Source organism: Chionomys nivalis, chromosome 5 (assembly GCF_950005125.1).
Source record: "Chionomys nivalis chromosome 5, mChiNiv1.1, whole genome shotgun sequence".
Classification (NCBI taxonomy): Eukaryota; Metazoa; Chordata; class Mammalia; order Rodentia; family Cricetidae; genus Chionomys; species Chionomys nivalis.
Genome location: NC_080090.1, coordinates 99400271 through 99427146, shown reverse-complemented (window position 1 = coordinate 99427146; position 26876 = coordinate 99400271). Strand labels below are relative to the sequence as shown.

General features: G+C 47.9%; 1 protein-coding gene across 1 annotated transcript in view; it reads right to left on the bottom strand.

Moving 5' to 3' along the window:
• Cfap221 (cilia and flagella associated protein 221) overlaps positions 1-26876 on the bottom strand; it is a 72670-nt gene that overhangs the window by 1895 nt on the left and 43899 nt on the right. Inside the window, exons 15-23 of the mRNA XM_057770357.1 lie at positions 24381-24486; positions 20803-20930; positions 17457-17537; positions 16077-16184; positions 15639-15770; positions 14136-14294; positions 12021-12112; positions 7707-7799; positions 260-355 (exon numbers count right to left, since the gene is read on the bottom strand). Coding sequence (XP_057626340.1) covers positions 260-355; positions 7707-7799; positions 12021-12112; positions 14136-14294; positions 15639-15770; positions 16077-16184; positions 17457-17537; positions 20803-20930; positions 24381-24486 — 995 coding nt within the window. The remainder of the gene's footprint in view (positions 1-259; positions 356-7706; positions 7800-12020; positions 12113-14135; positions 14295-15638; positions 15771-16076; positions 16185-17456; positions 17538-20802; positions 20931-24380; positions 24487-26876) is intronic.

The window sequence follows — 26876 nt, the reverse complement described above, 5'->3', positions numbered from 1 at the left end:
ATTGAGCTCAGGTCCTCTGGGTGAGCAGTATGCATTCTTAATCACTTAATCATCTCTCCAGCCCCGTGGATTCAATTTTTAAAGGCTTTTTGCTAAAGCATTTGAAGGAGATGATAGTGTCTAAATGCTGACACATTTAAATATTTGAAACATTGGAGATATACCACTTTTGATGCTTGTGATACTGAGATTCAGACATTATGACAGTTCTGACCTTTACCTAGGATGAATCTTATTCCAGGTAAAAACACCCACTTACTTCTCCTTCTTGGCTTCCTTGTGGTTGAGCATGGGGAATTCCACTTGGATCATTTCTGGAGTCAGCATGATTTCTAGGCTCTGCTCACAGAGGTCTCTGGAAAGGAGTAAGACACTGAGTGGGAACAGTTCTTCCTTCTCAGCATAAACATAGGATGGAAGGGAGGGCATTTGGGAGCCTTGCCCGCCGGCGCTTTCCACTGTTAGTTGCAGCTACTTCCGCTGAGTTCACGTGCAGGGAAGCAGAGGACAGACAGACACACTGTCCCCCGCCAGCCCACAGTGTTACAGAGAAGCAGAGGACAGACAGACATGATGCTGGGGGAGATATTTATAACCAAGGAATAAAAGGCTGTTTTTAAAAAGGGGGTCACCGATTTCAGGCCCCTTTCAAGTGTACCTGGAACATTTATCAGAGGGCCCATGTCGCCACTGTGACGAAGCCCAAAGGATTTCAAAAGAGTGGATCTATCCGATGATGTACTCAGGACACAATGGGATTAAAATAGAACCAAAGCCACGGATAACTAGGAAGTTCACAGCTGCTGTGAAATCAAACAGCATATTTCTTTTGAAAATTTTATTTTTAAAAATCAACATATAATGCGTTAAGCTCTATTATGACATTTTAGAGCAAAGGGTGCTTTTGTGACTCTCTTTCCCTGTCTCCCCCACCTCCTGCCACCCCCGTCACCCTGATAGCCTCCCCACTCTTCCATGCCCCATGTGTCTTTCCACCTGTTCCCCTCCTTCCTCACCCCCTATTATCACCCTCTCTGTCTCCTCTCTAGAGTTCAAGCTTTGCCCACACTCACAGCTGCTTACACGTACATATGTGCACACTCTAGGTTAGGACCTGCACGCAACAGGAAACATTTTCATCATTTTGAGTTTGGGTCACCTTGTGAACAGTCTATTTCTAAATAGCCTTTAGTGAAAGAAATTTGAAGGATCTATTTTATTTATTACTTTCTCTCTCTCTCTCTCTCTCTCTCTCTGGGTGTGTGTGTATGCGCACACGAGTGTGCTTGTGTGTGTGTGTGTGTGTGTGTGATGTGCCATTGGATGTATGTGAAGGTCACAACCTTGCCTTCTATGTTGTCTGAGGCAGGGTCTCTTGCTGTTTTCTGCTGTGCGTCCCAGGATAGTTGGCCAATGAGAGTCCTGTGATTTTCCTGTCTCCACCCTCCACATTGGAGATAAGGGAGTTGAATAGAGGCCAATGTCTGCAGAATCACCGGTGTAATAAATGCTCACTCCCAACGACACAGGACTACAGCAGCTTTTGGCAGTTTTCAAGGGTAATTTCGAGTGGGAGGGGTGGCATGTCACATGTCAGGGATGCTACAGTTTCAGACATGTACTCCTGGGCCTACCGTCTAGGGATCTGGGCTCAGATCATCATGCTGTGCGGCAATCGCTTACCTATGGAGCTATTGCCCCAGTCTGACCCAGTTTATGGAAGGGGACTAGGTGAAAAGAAAGTGTCTTTCAACTGCTTTTGTTATAGTTCGGGTTAATGCTGGACTATGAAGTGTCTCCACAAAGGCCTCGTGCTGAGGGTTTGGCTCCCGTGCAGTGGAATCCAGAGGTGGGCTTTTTGAAGTGTTGGGTCATAAGGGGCTCTGACCTCATCAGTGGGTTAATCCTTTGATGATTCCTGTTTGGACAGTATTCACGGGTGGTGGGAGCTGGCTAGATGAAGCTGATCACAGGTGGCATACCTATGAAAGATGTACAACCCCCAGACACTTCCTGTTTCTCCTCTCTCGTCTTTCTGGTCTCTGAGCCTCAGGCTCCTGCCTCAATGAGGTTTCTGTCTTGTCTCAGGCACAGAGAAAGGAATCCAGTCAACCAACCATGGACCTCCGAAGCCGGGAGCTGAGCCAGCCCTATGTCTTTGAAGGTTCTCTTGCTGGGTGTTTTGCTACAGCTCCGGGAGATACTGTGTGTTGTTCTTTTGGAGACAAGGCCACGCATGCGCAGAAAATACAGTCTCCAAGTGGACTACAAACCCCAGTGGTACAATGGAAAACCACGCACGCGCAGGACACTTCCTCCCAAAATGCCCAGAGCCCTTTAAAAATGGGCATTCCAACCCTCTCTCCTCTCTCTCTCTCCCCTCCCCTTTTCCCTTCCGTCTCTTCACTCCCGCTCCTTGTATGTTACCCTCCCCCATTAAAGTTTACCCACGTGGGACCCCGCGTGTCTCGTCTCTCCTTCCCAACCCCGCGTGTCTCGTGTCTCCCCCTCCCGAACAACACCCCCGCATAAAAAATAATAACACCGTGAGAGCAGATGTTTTCACTGAGGGCTTTGTGGGGCTGGGGTCTCTGCTCAGCGTTGCCACGCGGCACGCAAGGACTTTACTAGTAACTAAAGCACCGCTACAGCAAAATACCTGACAAAAGCAACTGCGGCAGGCAGGGTTTGTTTCGGCACACAGTTCAAGGACACAGTCCATTATGGTGGTGTAGTGGCAGTGGGAGGAGCTTGAGGTGGCGGTCACATCCGGTCACCTGGCATCTGCACTCAGGATGCAGGAAGAAGTGAACGGGCATGCTCAGCTTGCTCTTTCCTTTCATTCAGCTGGGGACTCCAGACCATTGAAAGATGCCGTCCATAGTTAGGGTCCGACCTCAATCAACAGTCTGGAAAGTCCCTCACAGCTGTGCCCAGAGGTTTGGATTTTTTATAATTCCAGGTTCTCTAAGTTTAAAGCCAAGGCTATCTGTCTTAGGAAGCCTTGTGAAATGTGTGAATGAAGAGATGTGGTTGGTTTCAGCGAAGCTTTATTTACACACAGGTGCAGGCTAAGTTTGTACATGGGCTGTTGCTGGCTGACCTGTGACCTCTTGTTGGCTGGTTAAATCCGGCCACTGACTGCTTGTGTTTCAGCTGGAGAGAGTGGGGAGCAAGAGTGTGAAGGAGGCACATTTGCCGCGTTAAGCAGCTTCATGAGTGGCCCACACATTACCTGCTGACATCCCGTCTGCAAAGGCCTCGTCAAGTGCGGGACATGACCGCAAAGGAGGCTGGGAAATTTGCCTCTGGTTTCAAATACTCAGTGTTTGTAGGAGAAGAGGCAAATGACATGTTGGGAAACAGTCATTTCTACCACATCAAAGAGAAATGCGTCCAAGGGCAGTGCAGGCAACGACAGCGTCAAGCCTTGGACGGTCAACAGAAACAGCTTACCCAGCCACCGCACATAAAGAGAGGTGCCTGGCAGGGGGAGTGGCTTTGAGGGTTGGGGAGATGGTGGAGTTGAGAAAGTACTTGCCAGGAAAACATGGGGACTAGAGTTCTGTCCTCTGCACCCAGGTGAGAAGCTGGGTGTGCTGGAAGAAGCTTATCCCAGTGCTGGGGAGGCAGAGGCAGGAGGATCGCTGGACCTCGCTGGCCAGCTAGCTAAGTCTGCTTGGGAGTTCCAGTTTAAGTGAGAGACCCTGTCTGAAAAAAACAGGTAGATACAGATCCAGGAACCACACTTCAGGCTGACCTCTGGTCTCCACACATATACCTACGTACTCTTGAATATTCCTGACATGTGAACATGCCACCCTTCCCATACAAAATATCCTTGAAAACTGCAAAAAGCTGCTGTAGTCCCATGTAGTTGGTAACGAGCATTTACTACACTGGTGATTCTGCAAACATTGGCACTTTTATTATTATTGCTGTTATCATCATCATCATCATCTTCCTCCTCACCAAGTGGAGCATAACAATGGGACGTCAGTGTTGGCCATGTATGATGCCTCTTGCCAAGCACTGCCTGGTGTGCATTTAACGCTCGGAAAACGTTATCTTCTGATTGCTAGCTTCCTCCTCAGCATCACATTGTCTCCTTTAGTTCCTCTACTCCCACGACGTGGGTACTAATTCAGAGACAAGAAAACTGCATCGCAGCAGTGATGAGCAAAGGAGGGGGTGTTTCTGCTCCGGTCTGCCGCCTCCGTGAGTGGGCGGGGCCTGAAGCAGATAGAGACCATCCTACGGTGCCTGCAGCACTCTCAAGAAAGGGTCTTCTCTCCCAGCACTCGGGAGGCAGAGGCAGGCGGATCTCTGTGAGTTCGAGACCAGCCTGGTCTACAAGAGCTAGTTCCAGGACAGGCTCCAAAACCACAGAGAAACCCTGTCTCGAAACCCCCCCCCCCCAAAAAAAAAAAAAAGAAAGGGTCTTCTCGCAGTCAGTGGGTTGCCTTTTTGTCTTAGTGACAGTGTCCTTTACTTTACAGAAGCTTCTCAGTCTCAGGAGGTCCCATTTATTCAATGTTGCCCTTAATGTCTGTGCTGCTGGGGTTGTACGTAGGAAGTGGTCTCCTGTGCCCATGTGTTGTAGAGTACTTCCCACTTTCTCTTCTATCAGGTTCAGTGTGTTCGGACTGATATTGAGGTCTTTAATCGATTTGGACTTGATTTTTGTGCATGGTGATAGATATGGATCTATTTTCATTCTTCTACAGATTGACATACAGTTTTGCCAGCACAATTTGTTGAAAATGCTCTCTTTTTTCCATTGTATACCTTTAGCTCCTTTATCGAAAATCAGGTGTTCATAGGTTTGTGGGTTAAAGTCAGGGTCTTCTATTTGATTCCATTGGTCGACTTCTCTGTTTTTATGACAGTATCAAGCTGTTTCAATACTGTAGCTCTGTAATAGAGTTTGAAGTCAGGGATGGTAATGCCTCCAGACAGTCCTTTATGGATGAAGAAAGTATGGAGTATATACATATTAGAGTACTACTCAGCAGTAAAAAACAATGACTTCTTGAATTTTGCATACAAATGGATGGAAATAGAAAACTATCCTGAGTGAGGTAAGCCAGACCCAAAAAGAGGAACATGGGATGTACTCACTCATATTTGGCTTCTAGCCATAAATAAAGGACATTGAGCCTTTAATTCAAGATCCTAGAGAAGCTAAATAAGAAGGTGAACCCAAAGAAAAACATATAAGCATCCTCCTGAATATTAACCTTTATCAGGCGATGAAAGGAGACAGAGACAGAGACCCACATTGGAGTACCGGACTGAAATCTCAAGGTCCAAATCAGGAGCAGAAGGAGAGAGAGCACGAGCAAGGAACTCAGGACCTCGAGGGGTGTACCCACACACTGAGACAATGGGGATGTTCTATCAGGAACTCACCAAGGCCAGCTGGCCCGGGTCTGAAAAAGCATGGGATAAAACTGGACTCGCAGAACATAGCAGACAATGAGGACTACTGAGAACTCAAGAACAATGGCAATGGGTTTTTGATCCTACTGCACGTACTGGCTTTGTGGGAGCCTAGGCAGTTTGGATGCTCACCTTACTAGACCTGGATGGAGGTGGGTGGTCATTGGTCTTTGCACAGGGCAGGGAACCCTGATTGCTCTTTGGGCTGATGAGGGAGGGGGACTTGATCGGGGGAGGGGGAGGGAAATGGGAGGCGGTGGCGGGGAGGAGGCAGAAATCTTTAATAAATAAATAAATAAAAGAGTAAAAAAAAAAAAAAAAAAAGAAAGGGTCTTCTCCACGGGCTGGAGAGATAGCTCAGCAGGTAAAGGGGCTTGCTGTGAAGCCTGGCCATCTGCTTTTGATCCCTGGGATGCACGTGGTGGAAAGGAGAGAACTGACTTCTGCAAGTTGTCCTCTGACTGCCTCATGACCCCCTGGGGCAAGTGTGAGTACACACACACACACACACACACTTAAACAAACAAACACTATTTCAAAAAATTAAAAAGGAAGGGCCTTGCGCGGTGCTCCGGGTAAATCTTTAATCTTCCTTGCAGATCTTGTTTCCAAGCATGCACGCCCAAGGACCTCAACTCTCAGAGCATGTGGGCAGGTGTCAGAGGAACTAGCCACCTGCCTCGGACATCTAGGATTTCACTAGTTGATTATTTTGCATAGAAATGTGCCGAAACTATCAACATCATATTGTTAATAAGAGAAAGAAATCAGGTTTGTCACGAGTAATTATTTCTGAGTGTGTACTGGGTATGAGATCCTGCTCCTGCAAGGACAAACCATTTCCTATGCTAAGCACGCAGGCTGGCATGGGCCCTGGTCTATGGCGCTCATGAATGCTCATCAGTGCTGGGGTTATAAGGATTTCTTTGCTTCATCCTAACTTATGGTATAAATCAGAACAGGAAAGTTTTAAGAATGAACATGGGGGCTGGGGAGATGACTCAGTCGATAAAGAGCTCACTGCATAAGCACGAGGACCTGAGTTTGATCCCCAGAAACCAGGGTGGAGTAGTGAACGATCATGATGCCGGCTCTGGGGAGACAGAGTCAGGCAGGCTCTTGGGCTTGCTGGCCAGTCAGCCTGGCACAGTTGGTCAGCACCAGGCCAGTGAGAGATTCTGTTTCTAACAACAGCAAACATCAGAGGTTGATCTCTGGCCTCCACGTGTGTGTGCAGACACATGCACGCATGTAAGCACACACACATGCACGCATGTGTATGTGTGAAAGTGATGACCACAGTGGAGAGGCACCCGCAGAGTGGGCAGTGGCAGGTGGGACGGCTAAAGCACACGTGCTCCAAGTATTTGGGCATCACAGGAGAAGCTCCGGGCCTGAGCCTGGGCCCTGCTTTGCTCACAGCTCCTCACGTTTGCTGCTGGCTCTCTAGCTCGACTTAAGGACACATGTTAGATGCCAATTAATAAAAGGAAATGCAAGTGCCTTGCTTCTAGCTTATATTTCTTGTATGCATGTGAGTGTGTGAGTTTGTGTGCATGTGATATATGTATCCACGTGTACATGTGTCTGTGTGTATGTACGGAGCCCAGAGGTCACTGTCCACTTCATTCCTCTCTCTCTTTCTTTTGAGACAGGCTCCTTCACTGAACCTGCAGAGCCCTGATTCAGTTGACTGCCTGCCCTGTAAGCATCAAGGATCTACCTGCCTCCTTGACCTCAGCCTCAGCCTTGGGTTACAGGGGTGTGCTACCACAGCTGGCTTTATTTTTTTTTTTAAGTTAAGAGTATTTGCTTGTGTGTCTGATGTACACCGTGCGTGTGTGTGTGTGTGTGTGTGTGTGTGTAGTGCCCACAGAGGCCCGGAGAAGGTTGTGAGCTGCCATGCGGGTACTGGGAATCAAGCCTGCAAGAGCAACCAGTGCCCTTAACCTCGGAGTTACCGCTCCAGCCCCACGTCTGGCTTTGTGTGTGTGCTGAGGATCTTTGTGTGCGTGGTCTTCACGCGTGTGTGGCGAGTATGTGACTAGCTAGCACCTTCCCCGCTCCTCACATCTTTAGACATTCAGGGCGGGCTGCTCTGCACATGAGCCAAGTGCCACGCTCCCCAGTGGCAGTTGGGCACCAGCCTTACCTGATCCTTTAGGGGAGACCCTCAGGGCATGTGTGCTTCCACAATCCCTCACGGCGCCTCACATGGAACACAACACCTCATCCAAAGCCCCGAAGATAAAGCTGGAAGATACCTCTCCGTGGTCTCCAGTCTGTCTTCCTCTGGCAAGCCATCCAGTGGGGCAGGGACATTGATAGGCAGCATGCCGGTGCCGTACCAGTCACTCCTGTGGGAGAGGACACGAGCAGTGAACACTACAGACGCATCAGCTCCCACGGGCTCTGTGTGACACAGGCTCTCAGACTTGCCACTTAGCTGAGGACGACCTTGACCTGATGATCTTTTTGCCTCTACCTCTCCAGTTCTGGGATTACAGGTGTGTGGCATGGCACTATGCCTGGTTTAAGCTGTGTTAGGGATGGAGGCCAGGACTTCGTGCATGTTAGGCAAGCACTCGACCAACTGAGCCACATCCCCAGCCCCTAGAATTTATATATATTCATATTATGTGTGTTATATATCATGGTATGTGTGTGTAGTGTCTATATATATATATATGCATGTTTGCATGTGTGGGTATGGATCTGCATGCGTGTGGAGCCCAGAGGTTGTCTGTCCTTTTACCACCCTCTACCTTATAGACTCAGGCAGGATCTCACTGAACCCAGAGCTCACTAATCTGGCTAGCCTAGCTAGCCAGGTTACTCGGGGGAATCCCTGTCTCAGCCTCCCAAGTGCTGGGATTACAGGCACACACTATCTTGCCTAGCATTTTTATGGGTGCTGGGGATCTGAACTCTTGTCCTGATATTTGCATGACAAACACTTTACCCCGTGAGCCATCTTCCCAGCATCTAGAAAAATAACATCATTTAAAAAGCTTTGAATATGGAGGATATTAAAATAGTTGTGAAAAGGAGAATTTTAAAAAAATGTTTGAGTTTGGAACACACATGGATAATCTGCATATTGAAAATAACATTAAATCAGTAAGAAAGGGAAATTATGAAACCGAAAGGAAACTGAAACAGTTAATTTCATAATCACAGTAGAGGGGGAGGAAGAAAAAGAAGGACTGGAGAGAGATTAGTGGTTAAGAGTCCTTCCAGAGGACCTGAGTTCAGTTCCCAGCACCCAAGTTGGGTGACTCCCAACTGCTTGTAGCTCCAGCTCCAGGGGATCTGACGCCCTCTGCTGGATACTGTAGGCACATTCCCCACACAGACAAGCACATATACATATAATCAAACAAATCTTTAAAAAAAATAAGGGAAGAGCAGATCAGGCCCTTAACCTCCAAGCCAAATGGAAAATTCCACCCAAACAGTAGAACCTGTGTAATCAGAGGGATTCTTGCCCAGAAGGATGGAGATGTGGGAACTGGACCACTTTCCAGCTCTTGCCCAGAAGAAGGATGGAGATGTGGGAACTGGACCACTTTCCAGCATCTACACTGGTCTGAGATGATGAAATGGTAGCAAACAGACTTTCATGGAATAAAAATGTAAAATCCAGGCCCGGTGGTGGTGGTGGCGCACGCCTTTAATCCCAGCACTCTGGAGGCCGAGGCAGGCGGATCTCTGTGAGTTTGAGGCCAGCCTGGTCTACAGAGCTAGTTCCAGGACAGTCAGGGCTACACAGAGAAACCCTGTCTTTAAAAAAGGAAAGAAAGGGAAAGGAAAGAAAAGGAGAGAAAGACAAAGAAGAGCAAAGGCTCACTAGGATCAGGCAAAGGAAAGGCGTGCCAGCTTGCGCCTCCATCCGCATGTGGACACAGGCAAGCAAGACGGCTCTGCCACTAAGCCTGATGTCATAAGCTTGGTTTCTGGGACCCGCATGGCAGGAAGAGAGAACAGATGTGGCCTGAATGCACCCGTACTCACACACACATGCACATAAAGAAGGCCCTGTCTGTGAACCAGAAAGTCATCCCTAACTAGACACAAAATCTGCCTGGTGCCTTGAATTATGAGAAATATGTACACTGTTTATAGCCAATGGAGACTATAGCCTTTTGTTGTAGCCCCCTAAGCAGGCTAATACAGAAGCTGAAGAGAATTACCGTTATTATTTGTAACTGCTTTCAGAAACAACAGCCTGACCTTCGATCCAACAACTGGTATAAACCCGAAATAAAAAAAATAATTATTTTTTTTCTTTTGAGACAGGGTCTCAGGTAGCCCAGGCTGGTCTTGAACTCCCTGTGTAGCTGAGAATGGTGTAGAACTCCTGATTCTCCTGCTTCCACCTCCCGGTGCTGAGATTACAGAGGTGCGCCACCTGGTCTTGTTTCTACACCGCTGGGGATGGAGCCCAAGGCTTTGTGTGGTTACACCTGTACTCCACCGGTACACCCCGCTCAGCCCTGCTCCTGGGTTTTGAGCTGTTGGGCAGTGGCTGTTTGCGTTGGAACAAACTGGCCCGACAGAGCACTGAGGCACAGAAACTGAAGGCAGAAAGTCGTGGCGGGAGGTTTTCATTGATATAGTCTTTATGTTTAATGCGTGGCTATTCGGGGCCAAGACAACCCCTCCTGACTTCCCACTAAAAGAACAGCCCTGGGCGATGTTTCCAAGGACGTCGCTTTGGAAAAATGAATCAGCTAATTTTTAACACTTGGAGTCCATACGTGTTAAAAGTGGGTGCGCTGGAGTCCGAACACAACCCACACATCACATGTGCCATTCTCAGAGGCGCTGGGCAAGAACTTTACTCCCGAGTTATGTCCCAGCTACTGAAGGAGATTTGTCAGCCCTTCCTGGGCGTGCATGGGAGGAGTCCTTGGTTGTTAACTGATGTAGGAAGACCCAGCCCCTTGTGGGTGGCACCTTTCCACAGGCAGCAGGTCCTGAACTGTGTCAGAGGAGAAAGCTAGCTGAGAACAGGCAAGCGGGGATTCTGTTGCTGCAGAAGTGATTGATGCTCAAGTGTCTGCCATGACTTCCCTGTGATGACAGACTGCAAGCTGGGACTGTGAGCCAAACAAACCCTTTCTTCTCTAAGCTGCTTTTTGTTGGGGGTATTCTATCACAGCAACAGAAATGAAACTAAAACAACGGGTCAATTTGAAAATTCCCAGGCTTCCTGCAAAATGAGTTGGGGGCTGATGCTGCCATCTAGTGGTGAGAGTTGATTGCACAGTTTTGTGAACTTGGTAGAAAGAAGTTACCAAAAGCCAGCACCAGACAGATTCTAAATACTTCCTCATACAACCATTTCAACAGCCTAGGGATGCTGTCGTCATGGTCCCTGAGGAAGATGCTGCATCAGGGCTAGGGGGTGATTCAAAGTGCTCACTGAGAAAGCTTATGGACCCAAATTTGATCCCCAAACCTGAGTTCTAGCCCAGAACACACTAAAGAAAGCTGGGTTTGGTGGGAACACCTGTAATCCCAAGAGGAAGAAGCAGACACAGGAGGCTCCCTCGGTCTCATGGCTGGCTAGCTTAGCGATATCAGCTATCTCCAGTGCTAATGAAAGAAAGACCTTGGAGTTTCTGATGAAGAACACTCAAGATTGTCTTCTGACCTCCACAAGCATGTGCACACATGGACGTGTGTACCTGCACACAGGTACACGTGCACACACACATACACATGCACTTACACGCACGCATGCATGCGCACATGCACACACACGTGCACATGCTCTCATGCACCATGAATATTTCAAAAAGAAAGATTCTTCAAAAAAGAAAAAAAATAGACCATGACTATTTCAGCAGAATTATATGATCAGTCAGCTCTCCTGTGCTGAAACCCCGTTGATTAGCTAGACTGTATTACTTTTAAAAAGTGTGCGGTTTTCTTTTTGTTTTGTTTTGTTTTTTCCAAGATAGGGTTTCTCTATGTATCCCTGGCTGTCCTGGAACTTGCTCTATAGGCCAGGCTGGCCTTGAACTCACAGAGATCCACCTGCCTCTGCCTCCTGAGTGCTGGGATCAAGGACATGTGCCACCACTGCCCAGCTACAAAGTGTATCTTGATTAAGATAAAGTCAAACTCTGAAAACCAGATGTCCACCATCATACTCCGTGACAGGCAAGCCCTCCCTTGTGTTTTGAAAGTACGATTTGAAAATGCAAACCCTCAGGAGGCCAGCAATCTCCCAGCATCGGAAGTCTGCAGTGTAAATCCCCGGGAGGCCAGCAGTCCCCAGCCTCTGGAATCTGCAGTGCAAACCCCCAGGGAGGCCAGTAGTCCTCCAGGTTCTGGGATCTGCATTGCAAACCCTTGGGAGGCCAGCAGTCCCCAGACTCTGGAATCTGCAGTGCAAACCCCCGGGAGGCCAGCAGTCTCCCAGGCTCTGGGATCTGCAGTGCAAACCCCCTGGGAGGCCAGCAGTCTCCCAGGCTCTGGGATCTGCAGTGCAAACCCCCTGGGAGGCCAGCAGTCCCCCAGCCCCTAGAATCTGCAAACCTCCGGGAGGCCAGCAGTCTCCAGCTTACTTCTGAGTGTTTTCAGTCCTCGAAGAGTCAGACAAAGAGGAGAACACCAGGGGCTGGAACCTCTTCCAGTTCATGATTCCAGGAATTATATCCTGTGATGAAAATTGGCACAGGGGCAGGGCATGAAAAGAAAAGGTTAGGTGGCTGGGAGTGTTGATGCCAGCTGTTGACTTGACAGCATCTATAGTCACCTAAGAGACAAACCTCTGAGACTGTCTCTGGGGATTTATTTATTTATTTATTTATTTTTTGATTTTTCAAGACAGGGTTTCTCGGTAGCTTTGAAGCTTGTCCTGGAAACTAGCTCTTGTAGACCAGACCAGCCTTGAACTCACAGAAATATGCCTGCCTCTGCCTCCCGGGTGCTGGGATTAGAGGTGTGCGCCACCAATGCCCGACTAGTCTCTGAGGATTTTTAAACTTTGGATTAGCTGAAGTGGGAAGACCTACGCTGACTGTGGGCGGCACCATCCCATGGGCTGGAGTCCCAGACTGAACAAAAAGGAGAAAGTGAGCTGAGCACAGCGCCCATCTCTCTGTTTCCTGGCTGTGGGTGCCATGGGACCAGCTGCCTCATGCTCCTGCCACCACCCTCCCTTCCTTAAGTTGCTTTTTGTTAGAGGACCAAGAAAACATAGTAACATAGTGGGAAAATGTCTTAGAGAGTCTTCATTCAGCTGACTGTTTCTAAGTTCCAAAAGGTTAGGTCCAAATGTATCATTTCATTAAGCCCGACTCACTTCCCCTAAAGGGAAGACAGCTGCTGCAGTTACAGGGTGTGTGATGGTGGCCAGGGCAGATGGGGTCTTCCAGTCCATCTGGATGGCGCTGAAAGCGATGCTAATGCAACATTCAAGGAGGATGGGTAGCACTCTGGCAGGGAGGACAGTGCAGCGGAATGCAATATAATGGAACCATTAGGTCACCAGGAGTTCAGCTAAGTGGAGCCGCTCTGTGGGTAATGGATACACACTGAGGATGTTTGTGTGCGTGCGTGTGTGCATGTGTGTATGTGTGCATGCATGATGCCCGAGGCCAATGTCACTGTCTTCCTCAATCAAGAGACAGCATTGCTCATGGAACCTGGAGCTTGCAGTTTCCGCTAGACTGGCTAGCCAATAACCTCCAGGGGTCCACCTGTTTCCGTATCCCTGGCATGGGGATTACATGTCTGTGCCACTATGCCTGGATTTATGTGGATGCTGGAGAGTTGAACTCAGGTCCTCATGCTCATGGGGCTTAGCCATCTCCATAGCTCCCTGACCTATTGAGGTGTTCCAAGTTGGATCGGAATTTTCTGTGACAGCCTGGAGGCAGTGACAGTGGTGAATCACGGCAGGGATGGGAGGGGAAGAGTGAGGCTGGTGGCATAAGGGGACATTTCCGAGCTGGGAGATCAAGGATTGTGTGAGTTCTGTGCCTGGAACAAAAGGGCAAGTGGTTGACATTTATAGACTTGGGGGGTCCAGAGTTAAGAGGAGCCCAGAGCCCAGAGTCACTATTTTCCTACGGCTGAAATATTAACAAGCGATCATTTCCCTCTCTAAGTCAAAATGAGCGAGGTGTTGGCAAAAGGGCAGCAGACAGCAGAAGGCGGATGGAGATGGACAATGGCGGAACTGAGAAGAGACCTGTCTCCTCCACAGGTGGAGTGTGAGGTCTGTGGTCCATTCTTGGTCCATGGCTAAGGCATAAGCTTTCTTTTTCTTGCGGTTTAAATCGCATCTATTTATTTTGAACATTTGTGTACATGCATATGTGTATGCATGTGCATGTGTGTACATGTGTTTATTTGCATGTGTGTGCATGCATGTGTGAGTGTGCGTGTGCTTGTGTGTGCATGTGCATGTTTGTGTTCTGTGCCTGTATATCTCTGTGTGTGCTTTCGTGTGTGCACATAAGTTGTCAGAGGGCAACATGCACAAGTCAGTGCTCTCCTTGGTCTCTTTCCACCCTGTGGATCCCAGGGATTGAACTCAGATCCTCGGACTTGGTAGCAGGCACCTTTACTCACTCAAAGCCCAGTCTTCTTTCTCTCAGTTTCTCTGTTCCCACTCTCCCTGTCCCCTGCCTGTCCCCACAGTCCAAGGCCAGCTCTGCCGGGCCTGACATTACCGTATGATGGAGAAACTGCTTTTGGGTGAGAGGAATGCTGGACCCTCTGTGAGACTCGTGGGTGAACTTGTACTTGGGGTGAGAGCACAGATGGTAATCTATCAGCGTTTCTGCATAGGTCAGAGGATGCTTCACGGAAAACATTCCTGGGTTGGGATTCTGTGGACGAGAAGGAGATCAGATTAATGGTGTTTACCTGTCTCCATACCAGGCTTGGGACAGGCATCAGCAGCACTCTCTGTGGCTCCCACTAGCACTAACAATGGGGATGCATGTCAGCTCTTCTAGCAAACTGGGCACAGGGGCAGAGCCTCAGGTTGGCCCATCTTTCCAACATCCCCATCTTCATGTATGCATTTTCTGCCTTAAGGGCTTCATTAGATGCCATTTAGATCTGCTGACTTCATGAGGAAGAAAATGTCACTGGAATCACAGTTTGGAACTGCTTCTAGCCATGATCAATGAGGAGTTATTAAATAAGCAAACTGGGTTTAAAGAGCAAATCCATTTCTGAGTCTGCCTTAGTTTCTTTTCCTCCTGTGATAAAATACTCTGGCTCCCAGTCTGCCATGCTGGGGAAGCTGGCATGGAGGGGGCTCAAGCAGTTGCTGTCATAGCATCCAGAATCAGAAAGCAGAGGGTGGGGAATGCTCCACTAACCTGAAATGCCAAAGAGAAAGCATCCCAGGGCTGGGGATGTAGCTGTTGGCCCAGGACTTGCTTGGTTCAATTCCCAGCACCACATAAAAAAGGATGCGGTATAGTATACCAGCAATCCTAGTACCAGTAGAGGCAGGAGGGTCACAAATTCAAGGTCATTCTTGGCTGCATAGTGGGTTTGACATCGTCCTGGGCTAGAAGACACTGTTTTTAAAAAATGGGGCTGGATTTCTTTGCTTTGTGTTTAAAAACAATGTATGAGTGAGTACATGTGATAATTGTCTTTCTGTGTCTGGGTAACATACATAGATCTAATCTACATGGGAAGTAGAAAAAGACAAGATCTCTTGAGTAAATTGGGAGCATGGGGACCATGGGGGAGGGTTGAAGGGGAGGAAAGAGGCAGGGAGGAGAGCAGAGAAAAATGTAGAGCTCAATAAAAATCAATAGAATAAAAAAGTAAGAAAGAAAGAAAGAAAAGAGCCAAGAGCCAAAAAAAAAAAAAAAAAAAAAAAAAAAAAAAAAAAGGGGCTGGAGAAAAGGCTCAGGGGTTAAAAGTGCTTCTTGCTTTATCATGAAGATTGGAGTTCAAATCCCAGCATCCATGTTTGATGACTCACAGACACTGGAACTCTAGCTCCAAGGAATCTGATACCCTCTCCTATTCCCACCCACTGGCACACATACAGATAAATTTAAAAAGTGAACATAAATATTTAGTAAAAAAATTAATTATAAAAACTAAAACAAAAAACATATTTTCAAGTCATGATTCCATTTTCATGTAGGGCAATTGCTGAAATAAGGGACGCAGAGCACAGGCGTCTGCCAACTGGTACTTACGAAAATATACAGCGGGTCGTATTCCACAGACATGGCTAAGCCCTCCGGAGCTTTCATACTCAAGATGGAAGGCTTGGCTGAGAGCGGTGTGGTGTCCTGCTTGGGTAGAGCGATGATGGTGGTAACTTCATCCTGTGTAAAGACCAAGAGTGGCTTTGCTAGTCTTATTTCCTTCTTAAAGAGTTACTTATTTTGCTTTATGTGCATGAATGTTTGCCTGCATGTATGTGCGCCATGTGCATGCCTGTTGGATCCTATGGAACTGGGATTATAGATGGCTGTGTGTCACCACCTGGGTGGTGAAAATTGAACCTGAGTTCTCTTCAAGAGCAAAAACTACTCTTAATTACTTAGTCATCCCTCCAACTCAATGACCTGTCATTCTTAATGGTAGGACATGAGTCGTGAGAGGAGTTCGTGAAATTGCCAATGCATTACCTCAGCACCTTGTTTCAGAGGTCGAGCAAGTTTCTGAATTCTGTAACTTGTTGAGGACTTGTTGACAGAAAATGGTTCATATCCCTTGACTTTGTATATCTGAGGAACCTGAAAATGAAAGAAGACAACAAATTGGTGACACTTAAAAGCCTGCTTTGTATAGCTATCCTGGAGGAAGCCTCACTGAGGTTCAGGTAGAGAATGAAAATCACAAGTCTCAAGAAGTCCCTGAAACTTACAAGATTCACAAAAATCTCTCCAAGGTGAACAGTTACTGGGGATAGGAGACTCTGATTAACTGAGCTGCCTGCAAATTGTTCAAGGTGCTTTAGAGATGCAACTTTAGTGAATCCTTACCCATGGCATTGTGGGGTTTCAGTGATGCAGCTGACTTTGAGTCATTTATGTTCCTATATGAATCCCCTCACCCATGCACATGTAGGCAATTCCAATAAACATTCTGGATCATTAAACTAGACTGGGGAAATAATTTCTTTGGTCTGACATCAGTGCCTTATCTAGGGTGAACAGACATTGGTAGTTCCCACAAGAACCCATTGCTGTTTAGTAGGATTAATGTCTTAACGATAGCTGCCTAACAGGGCCAGTCCTGAGCCTCGTTCTGAGTCCTAGCACAAGTCAGTATTAATTATTTTCTCATGCCAAATAACTTCATTGGTGACATACATAAACATATGTTTACTTTCAAAAAGCACCAGTGATCTTATACTTCAAGAAAGGCTGACTAGCCAGGTGTTGGTGGCTCATGCCGTTAATCCCAGCTCTTGGGAGCCAGAGGCAGGTGGATTTCCGAGTTCAAGGCCAGCCTGTTCTACAAAGTGAGTTAAAGGACAGCCAGGGTGACACAGAGAAATCCTGTCTTGAGACCACAAAAGAAAGAAAAGAAAAAAAGGAAAAGAAAGGCTAACTTGCCTCCTATGGTTTCTAACAGCTGCTGAGCTACTGTTTCCTACATGCACAATATATACTGTCCCCACAAGGATGTCCATATTCACATTAGAAAAAAAGAACCTGAGGTGTGCTCAACACAACATCAAATAAGAGAGCAAATATAATGTGCCATCATATATAAGCTATTCAAAATAGTGCAATTCAAATTTAAGCTTATTTGCTCTCTTCGTAAGGAATCTGAGGGCCAGCGAGGTGGCTTGGTGTGTTAAGGTACTTGTCATCAGGATTGATGACCAGACTCAATTTCTAGGACAGAAGCAACCCCCAAAACTTGTTCCCTGACTTTCACACAGGCACTGTGGCATGTGTGCCTTCCCAATGACAGACACGTGATAGACGGACAGGTAGATAGGTGATAGAAGACAGCCATAAGCAACCAGAATAATTTATGTTATGTGCAGCTCTCACCTTTAAAGTGAAGTAGGGATAATTGTGCTTGATTTGAACTTCTGAATTTTTAATTGGGACTGGTCCAAGGCTATCAATAGCCTACATGGGAAAATGAAAAGAAAAACATAGAAGGATAGGTAAACATCTGTGAGCACAAACAGCTGTGTGTGTTTTCCATCTTGTTTTGTAATATTACCTGAATAATTCTATGCTTCAAACTGCTCTTCCTGTGGCCACAGTTGCTATCTGAGCTATGGGCGCAAAGGCAACTCCTCCCCCATGTCTCTCTGTGTGTGAATCTTTATGGGCTCTCATGGAGGCTGCAACAGGTCCTTCTGTGATGGCTAATCCTGACTGTCAGCTCGACTGGGTCTGGGACTGACTAAGAGAGAAGCTGCTGGACACATCTGTGAGGGGTTTTCTCGACCAGGTTATGTGGAGTGGGGACTCCTTCCCTAAATGTGGGTGGATCCATCCAATGTCAGCCAAGCAGAAGGTGGTCTGAGGGAAAAGCTTTGAGTTTTGCCTCATTGCCTGGGCATCTCACCAGCAAGTTCATCTACTCTGTTGCTGCTGCTGCTGCTGCTACATTCCTTTACTGAGATCAGAACTCAGATTCTTGTAGTTTCCGCTGTGGATTGGGAACCAGTGGCTCTCCAGGAATCCTCTACTCTTCCAGGACAGGTTGGGACTGCTGACACATAAACCCGTGGATCAGGCAGTACCAGGTTCTCAGTCCCTCTAGTATAAGATAGCCACTGTTAGACTACCGGGTCATATTGTGTAGATAAATCTAATAAATATTCTCTCGGTGTATGTTTATTCTGTCAGATCCATCATTCCCTCAGACTTGAAGGACTTAGCTCATGAACCCTTGGGAGTTAGCAACTGGTGAAGTTAGCCCTCCTCAGGGGTCACTTTGTCTGCATCACAACCTTCTGGTCTACCTCCTAAGACAGTTTGAAGTCAACATTCAAAGGTTAGCTCTTTTCAACCTGTGGGAGAGCTCCTCATGGGCTCAGCTGAGTCCTTGGCCAAGAAGCACTGTGGTCCCACTTCGCTGGTCAGACCCCACCTCCTTGCTGGCCTTCTAAAGGTGCTGGTCCCTAGAGAGCTTCCTGCATAGCCATTTGCTTCGGGCACCCAGGGATCCCGGGTGCCTTCCAGCACCAGGCCAATGTCAGATGCCATTCTCTACCTTGCCCAGCTAGGCCCAGCATGACCCTAATGTGGTGGATTGCTAATGTGCCATCATTTAAACTTGCTGAATCTTTTTTTAAAAAATGGGCATGTTAGGATTGATGAAGTATAACAGTCAAAGCCCTTTAGACATGACCTGTGGTAAGTGCCATGTAAGGGCTAACTGTCATCATTATTACTATTACTTATTATTATGTGTGTATGTATGTGCCTATACATGTGCAGGTTCATGGATGTGCAGGTACATGTGTATTTGTGTACGCATGCCTGTGAAGAACAGAAAAACAGCCTTGCCTGGATGGTTCCTCAAAACCGGTTTATGCTTCTCAAAAGGTTTATTTTTAATTTTACGGTGTGCCTGCGTGAGTGTGTGACATGTGTGTGTGCTCTCTGAGTCCCCAGGAGGACACTGGATTCCTCAGAACTGGAGTTAAAGGCAGTTGTGAGCTACCGTGCACGGGTGCTGGGAACCAACCAGGATCCTCTAGAAGGGCAGCTAGTGCTCTTTACTGCTGAGACATCTCTCCACCCTCTGCTTTGTTTTTTGACACAAGGTCTTTCCCTTCACCTGGACTCACCATTCAGCTGCACTGGCTGAGCAGTGAGCCCCAGCATCTGCCTCTCCATGATCAGCACTGCAATCACACATACTACCATACTTGAGTTTTTAAAACCTGAGTTCTGGAGATCAAACTCAGGCTTTTGTGTTTAACTGAGGGATGTTACCAGACTAATTAACTACATTTTTTTTTAAAATAATGAACCACCATGCCCATAAAGGAAGAGGAGGAGGCATTATAAAACCCCAAGAGAGATGGGGTGGAGAGGTGGGATTCCAGTCTGAAGGGTTAGTTTGTCTGATTCTGGGGCCACATGCTGCCCTTAGCAGATTGGGACCTAAGCTAAGAGCCGTTGTTTTCTTGGCCTTCCATTTGCCAGGCCAGGAGACTCATTTGAGCACAGGCCAGGTAGGTATTCTGCTCCTATCTTCCCATCGGCTCTCAGGCCCAGTTCCCAGAGCAGTGGGCCGATGTCTTGTGCCCATGCTGGGCTACAGACTAGAAATTAGTTCAAGTCAGGAAGCTCCTCCAGGTACCCATGGATACAGTAGGCATGGGGCAGATGGTACCCATGGATACAGTAGGCATGGACAGATGGTACCCATGGATACAGTAGGCATGGGAAGATGGTACCCACAGATACAGTAGGCATGGGGCAGATGGCACCATGGATACAGTAGGCATGGGGCAGATGGCACCATGGATACAGTAGGCACGGGGTAGATGGTACCCCCGGATACAGTAGGCATGGGGCAGATGGTACCCATGATACAGTAGTCATGGGGTAGATGGTACCCACGGATACAGTAGGCATGGAGCAGATGATACCCATGAATACAGTAAGCATGGAGCAGATGGTACCCATGGATACAGTAGGCATGAGGAGATGATGGTACCCATGGATAGAATAGGCATGGGCAGATGGTACCCATGGATACAGTAGGCACGGGCAGATGGTACCCATGGATACAGTAGGCATGGGCAGATGGTACCCATGGATACAGTAGGCATGGGAAGATGGTACCCATGGATACAGTAGGCATGGGGAGATGGTACCCATGGATACAGTAGGCATGGGGAGATGATGGTACCCATGGATACAGTAGGCACGGGCAGATGGTACCCATGGATACAGTAGGCATGGGCAGATGGTACCCATGGATACAGTAGGCATGGGAAGATGGTACCCATGGATACAGTAGGCATGGGGCTGATGGCACCATGGATACAGTAGGCATGGGAAGATGGTACCCATGGATACAGTAGGCATGGGGAGATGGTACCCATGAATACAGTAGGCATGGGGAGATGATGGTACCCATGGATACAGTAGGCATGGGCAGATGGTACCCATGGATACAGTAGGCATGGGCAGATGGTACCCATGGATACAGTAGGCATGGGGCAGATGGTACCCACGGATACAGTAGGCATGGGGCAGATGACAGTGGATATTCCCTCGTTTCCTACTCCCTATAATTCCTGAGGCACAGGTCTCCTTCATAGCCTCTCAGGGGAGGTGGAGGGACTGAGTGCTGGCTTGTCTGGAGACCTACCCACACCATGTGATGCTGTCTGCTCACCCACAAAGGAAAGACACCCACCAGCTCATTGTAGCTCTGAGAGTCCGACGGGAAGGCAAAGGGCAGCACATCCTCAGGGTGTAGAGAGTAGCGCCAGGGGTACTCATTCTGACTCAGTAGGGCCCTCAGGGATCGGTAGGGGTTCTCACCTAGGGAAAGTCAGATGTCTTTAGGGGCTCTGGAAGAAGGGATTTCCACGTGAAACGAGCATCTTTAGCTGTGCACTTACCAAGTACCATTTGTAACAGAGCTTTCGTGTTTATTTTCTTCAGTGGTATGGTGACTGACATGCCATGCTCCTGTAAACAGTCCTAGTTAAATGTATTGGGTCACCAAACACACACACACACCTCATAACATATGCAACACACACACAACATATACCAACACATACACAGATAACATAGACACACAATATATCATATACACATACAACATACACAACACATGCCATACACATACACATACAATACCCCCATACTGATGTATCCTTTCAAACACACAGCACACCCACACATACACACACATACATGCAGACACACACACACACCACATGCAACACACACACAACACACATACCATACACACATAGGCAAATAACATACACACCCTACACACAACATACACAGCACACACACATACAATACTCCCCACAGTGATATATGAACACACACAATACTTAAAACACATACCACTCACAGCACACACAATACATAAAATACATTCCACACACAGCACACACCACTCTCACACATACACACACAGCATACACACACATACATACATACACACATGTACACACATACATACATACACACACATATGAGGCGGAAGAGGGATTAGTTAGAAAGGGGGAGATCTACAGGAGTGGGGCAGAAAGGAGAAAAATATGGCTATGGGAAGAATATGATTAAAAGACATACATGTATAAAATATCATACTGAACATTTTTATGGATAAATAATAAATGCTTTATGGACTATAGAAAGAATATTCAGATTAATGTACACTCAAGTCTACACACATACATGCATAATACATGTGTACATTGTTAATTTCCTTGCATTCATCCTCCTTCCCTCTCATTTGGAGACAGGGTCTCATACAGCCCCACTTGGCCTTTTACTATGTAGCTAAGGATGACCTTGAACTTTTGATCCTCCTATCTCCACCTCCTAAAGGCTGGGATTACAGGTGTGTGTCACCAAGCTATGTTTATGAGGTGCTGGGAATGAACTGAATGGCTCCATGATGTTAGGCTATGCTCTACTAACTGAGCAACATCCGCAGTCCTTGTTCCCTTTTTATTTGTTTGTTTGTTTGTTTCTGATGTTTTCAGACAGAGTTTCTCTGTGAGGCCCTGGCTGTCCTGGAACTCACTCTGTAGACCAGGCTGGCCTTGAACTCAGGCATCCACCTGTCTCTGCCTCCGGAGCGCCGGCAATAAAGGTGTGCACCACATCCGGCTCATGTTAGTTTTAGGGATTATTATTATTATTATTTTGTTTTTGCTTATTTAGTTACAGTTCTCTTAAAATTTAGTTTTATTCTTAAAAGATTTAATTGTTACTTTTAATTATGGGCTCACGTACATGAGTGCAGCCCCAGGAGACGCCAGAGGAGTGTGTCAGAATCCTCGGAGTCAGAGTTACAGACGCCAGAGGAGTGTGTCAGAATCCTCGGAGTTAGAGTTACAGACGCCAGAGGAGTGTGTCAGAATCCTCGGAGTTAGAGTTGCAGACGCCAGAGGAGTGTGTCAGAATCCTCGGAGTCAGAGTTACAGATGCCCGATGTGGGTCCTCGGAACAAACTCCGGTCCTTTGCAAGAGCCGCAAGCTGAAACACCTCACCAGTCCCCAGAGACCGAATTCTTCCTTAAAACACCTCTGATGAATTTAACAAAGAAAAGTTGGATTCTAGAGTGCTTTTATAGATAACCATGTGCGATTTTCAAATAAAGTTTCCTATTTTGTTGTGAAAAATACATTCTTTGTTAGGAAATTTAATATTAGACATAAAATACTAGAGGAAGAATAAGAGTAATTGAAATGCTGCCGAGTGTTTTGTGAGGCAAACGAGGTAGTCCTGGTGGAGAGGGGAGCGTCTACTGCTTGGGGAGGTGGAGGAGCGAGAGAGGCGGGCCTTGGCGAGCGTGGGGGGCGGCACAGTGGCCCGTGGCCCTTCCTGTGAACCCCACGCTGGGAGAATATTCTGACATGGCTTTTGGGTTCTTGGAAGCAGCTTGTGGGTCAGAGAGTCTCAGAATAAGTCGATCTCTCTATCTTTTAACCTCCCTCCGAGTGAGATGTGTGTGCCAATGTTCATATGGTATACATGTATGCGCAACTGTGCAGCATGTGGGTGTCTGCATGTGGAAGCCATGGGACAACTTCAACTGTTGTTCCTTGGGCGCAGTCTACTTTGCTTTTTGAGACAGCCTGCAACTGGCTAAGAAGGTTAGGCTGGCCAGCCAGCAAGCTCCAGGGCCCGTCTCCACCTTCTCAGTGCTGGGATTACAAGCCTATGCCATTATGGCTGGCATTCTCTATGTGGGTTCTGAGAATGAAATGCAGGTTCTCGCAGTTGCAAGACAAGTCCTTTACTGACTGAATGATGTCCCCAATCCTAACAAGCAGAACTTCCTGAAACAACAGACAGTACGAGCCTTAAAGCTTTGCCTGTAAATGCTAGGTTGAGCATACACTACAGCCAACTATAATCACACGTATCCTTGTGTCTCTGCCGATGAGCGGCAATGGACAGCAGGAGGTGGAGCCGAGGCCAGTCTGGTGTGAGCAGACCTCCGTGACTAACTAGGAAGGCACTTGGCCACAGACAGGATGGAGCTCCGAAGTAGTTGTGGAAATACCTCCCAGAGACAGCTGTATCCCCACCCTCGAGGACAAGCAATTACACACGAAAATTCACACATGGTGGAAGGGGGAGCTAGGGGATGTAAGTAAATTAGATCTCCCAAAGTGGAGCGAGGGCTCTGGCTTTCCAGGCAGGCCTGAGGAAATCGCAGCGCTGGTATAAAAGGTGAGAGGGAACAGTGGCATGAGGGAGGAGCCAGGGGCCAAGGGAGGCAGATGCCTGTCAACAACAGCTGCCAGGACAAGGAACTGGCCGACTGACACCGCGGTTTTAGACTCCTGGTCTCCAGAAGCTGTGACATTTGCATGTTCGTGTGTGTGCACACACGTGTATGTTTGTGCACATTGTGTGGAGGTTGGAGGGCGACCATGGCTGTCAGTCCTCAGCTGCTTTTTACCTTTGGTTTGTGGACCTGGAACGTCACTGAAGGTTACTAGGTGGCCAGGGAGCTTAGGGATCTTGCTGTCTCCCAACTCACTGTCATTGGGATGATTGGACCCGCCATTTATGTAGTTTGCAGGGGTCAAACTCAGGTCCTGACATTGTCATCGCCCCATCCCTGAATCTGTGTAATTTTAAGTCACAAAGTTGGTATCGGTTTATTTTAGAGGCAGCTGGAAACTGATGAATACGATTTATGACGAGATTTGGCCCTGACAGAGTCGAGTTCACTGAGACGAGACCTCTAAGAGGCCACGGTTCTCAGCATCACTCAGCTCTCCTACCTTGTATCAGTGTCCCCTTGGTCTTGACAATCTTTCTCATTATGTCTTCTTTGTCCATTTCACGGATAGCCCCCAGCATAGTGAGCAACCTTAGTTCACGCATGACCTGGAATGGGAAAGAACGACTTCACGTTAGGAGCTGATATGTGCCTCTCTTGGCTGTTACGAGGCGAGCCCAGCAGACATGCTCCACTATGATGCTCTGCGCTGCCGCAGGCCCCAGTGCGATGGAATGGAACCTCTGGAACGGAGCCAATACATGCCTTCTTTTGTTATACATTGATTACTTCAGGTATTTGTTATAGCAGCAGAAAGCTGAATAACACACTACATCTTCATCATTGTGCTCCCTTGCTTGAGGACAGCGTTGTCCTGTAGGGAAGCCACACTCAAGAGGAAGAGACAAGAAGTCTGCAGACAGCATAAGATGCCAGAGAGGCTCAGCACATCCTGTGTGTCAAAGACCAGAAGGATTGACCTTTGGAGGCCAGGTAGACCAGTTGGTTCCAAAGGACAGGGGTGAGCTGGAGGGAGGCAGGGAAGTGTTTCAGAGAGGGAGACTAGAAACACAGGCCCACAGCAGGGGATGGTATTCTTGGGAGGATGGGAGCAGTGTAATGGGCAGAGGTGTGGCCGCAGCCAGACACGGCTCCTCACCCCTGTACTGTATAGAGCTCCAGAGCTTTCGTTCTTCCATCCCACTGTCCTGTTTTTCATGGTGCGGTGCATGTGTGTGTCCATGCATGTGTTTATGTATATGTGTGTGCAATACATGTGTTTATGGAGGCCAGAGTACTGGGTAATGTCCTCAATTGTGCCTCCACCTTTTTTTTTTTTTTTTTTTTTTTGAGACAGGGTTTCTCTGTGGTTTTGGAGCCTGTCCTGGAACTAGCTCTTGTAGACCAGGCTGGTCTCGAACTCACAGAGATCCGCCTGTCTCTGCCTCCCGAGTGCTGGGATTAAAGGCGTGCGCCACCACCGCCCGGCTGCCTCCACCTTTTTTGAGAAGGGTCTTTCACGGAACCCAGGTCTCCCTGACTTGGCTAGGCCGGTGGAGTCCTAGACCATCCTGTCCCAGCATCCCTAATCTTAGGATTACAGGCATGGGCCACCACCTCACCCGGCTTTTCACACAGTGGCTAAGGAGCTGGACTCCAGTCCTCACGCTTATGTGCTAAGTGCTTCCTGGCTGAACCATCCGCCAGCCCCACCAGATGCTTCATTCATCCCAACAGCAGGAAGTCCTGGAGCCCCTGCATGCGCTTGGTGGAAGGTAGCCTGAAGGGAGCCACCGCAGGTGACTCCGAGGGGCAAGCAGTGAGCCCAGTGTCACCTCTGAAATCCCCCATTCTCCACTGAAACAGTTAACCCCACCCCCATTGCTTTAGGGTCATTGTATAACCCCAGCAATTACTCTCCTAGGTGTGTATACCTTGGAGAGTGAAAAACCCCACATCCTCTAGCTTGGGTGTGAACGTTTACAGCATCATTGCTCAGAGTACCAAGTGGTGAGAACTGCTGGGATGCCCATAGCGTATGGGCAGATAAAGGAAACCTGGTCTACCCCAACAGTGGGATATTACACAGTGACAAAAAAGAGTGACGTGCACGTTACAACACCACTGAAGACAGACGTGAAAGGAGCCAGCCACAAAAAGCCATACTGTGTGATTGCATTTACCGGAAATGTCCAGAAAAGCCAAGTCAATAGGGAAAGAATGTAGATTTAGTGGCTGCCAGGAGCCTGGGGAAGAAGGGAACCTGTAGGGACTGCTCCTTTCTGGGTAATAAAAAATATTCTGAAACAATGTAGCGGGCAGGGGGGTAGCTCAGTCTGTAGAGGGCTTGCCTGGACTGCACAAGGCCCCCGGTTCCATCTATACCATAAACTTGGTGTGGTGGTGAACACCTGTAATCCCAACAGTCAGGGAGGGGAGACCGGGGGATCAGGAGGTCCTTGGCTACATAGTGAGTTCAAGGTTCCCCTGGGGCATAGACCCTGACCAGATAAACAAAGAAGTAACTACCACACAGCAATGATGACCATCTGAATATGTGACCACACTAAAACCTCGCTGTCCGGGTTAGCTTTAACTCTGTCCTAGCTGAGAAGGGAATTGTCAGGATTTCCTAGATCAGACCATTTGCGGAAGACTGTGTTGGTGGTTAACTGATGAGGACCCAGCCCGCGACCAAGTGCGAGCCTCAGCAGGTCGGCACACAGTGTGTCTCTGTGGCTTCTGCTTCGGTTCCTGCCCTGACTCCCCCTCAGGATGGACTCTGGCCTGGAGGTGTCAGCCAAATAAACCCTTTCCTCTTCCAAGTTGCTTTTGGCCAGAGAGCTGTATCGCAGCAACAGAAAGGGAGGTGGGATGTGTCTCAATGGGACACTTTGAGAGGTGACGTTTATACTGCGAGAACTGCATCTCTAACGCATTATTCCTAAAAGACCTTCATTCGAATTCCCCTGCTGACAACTAGACAAATCAAAACCTG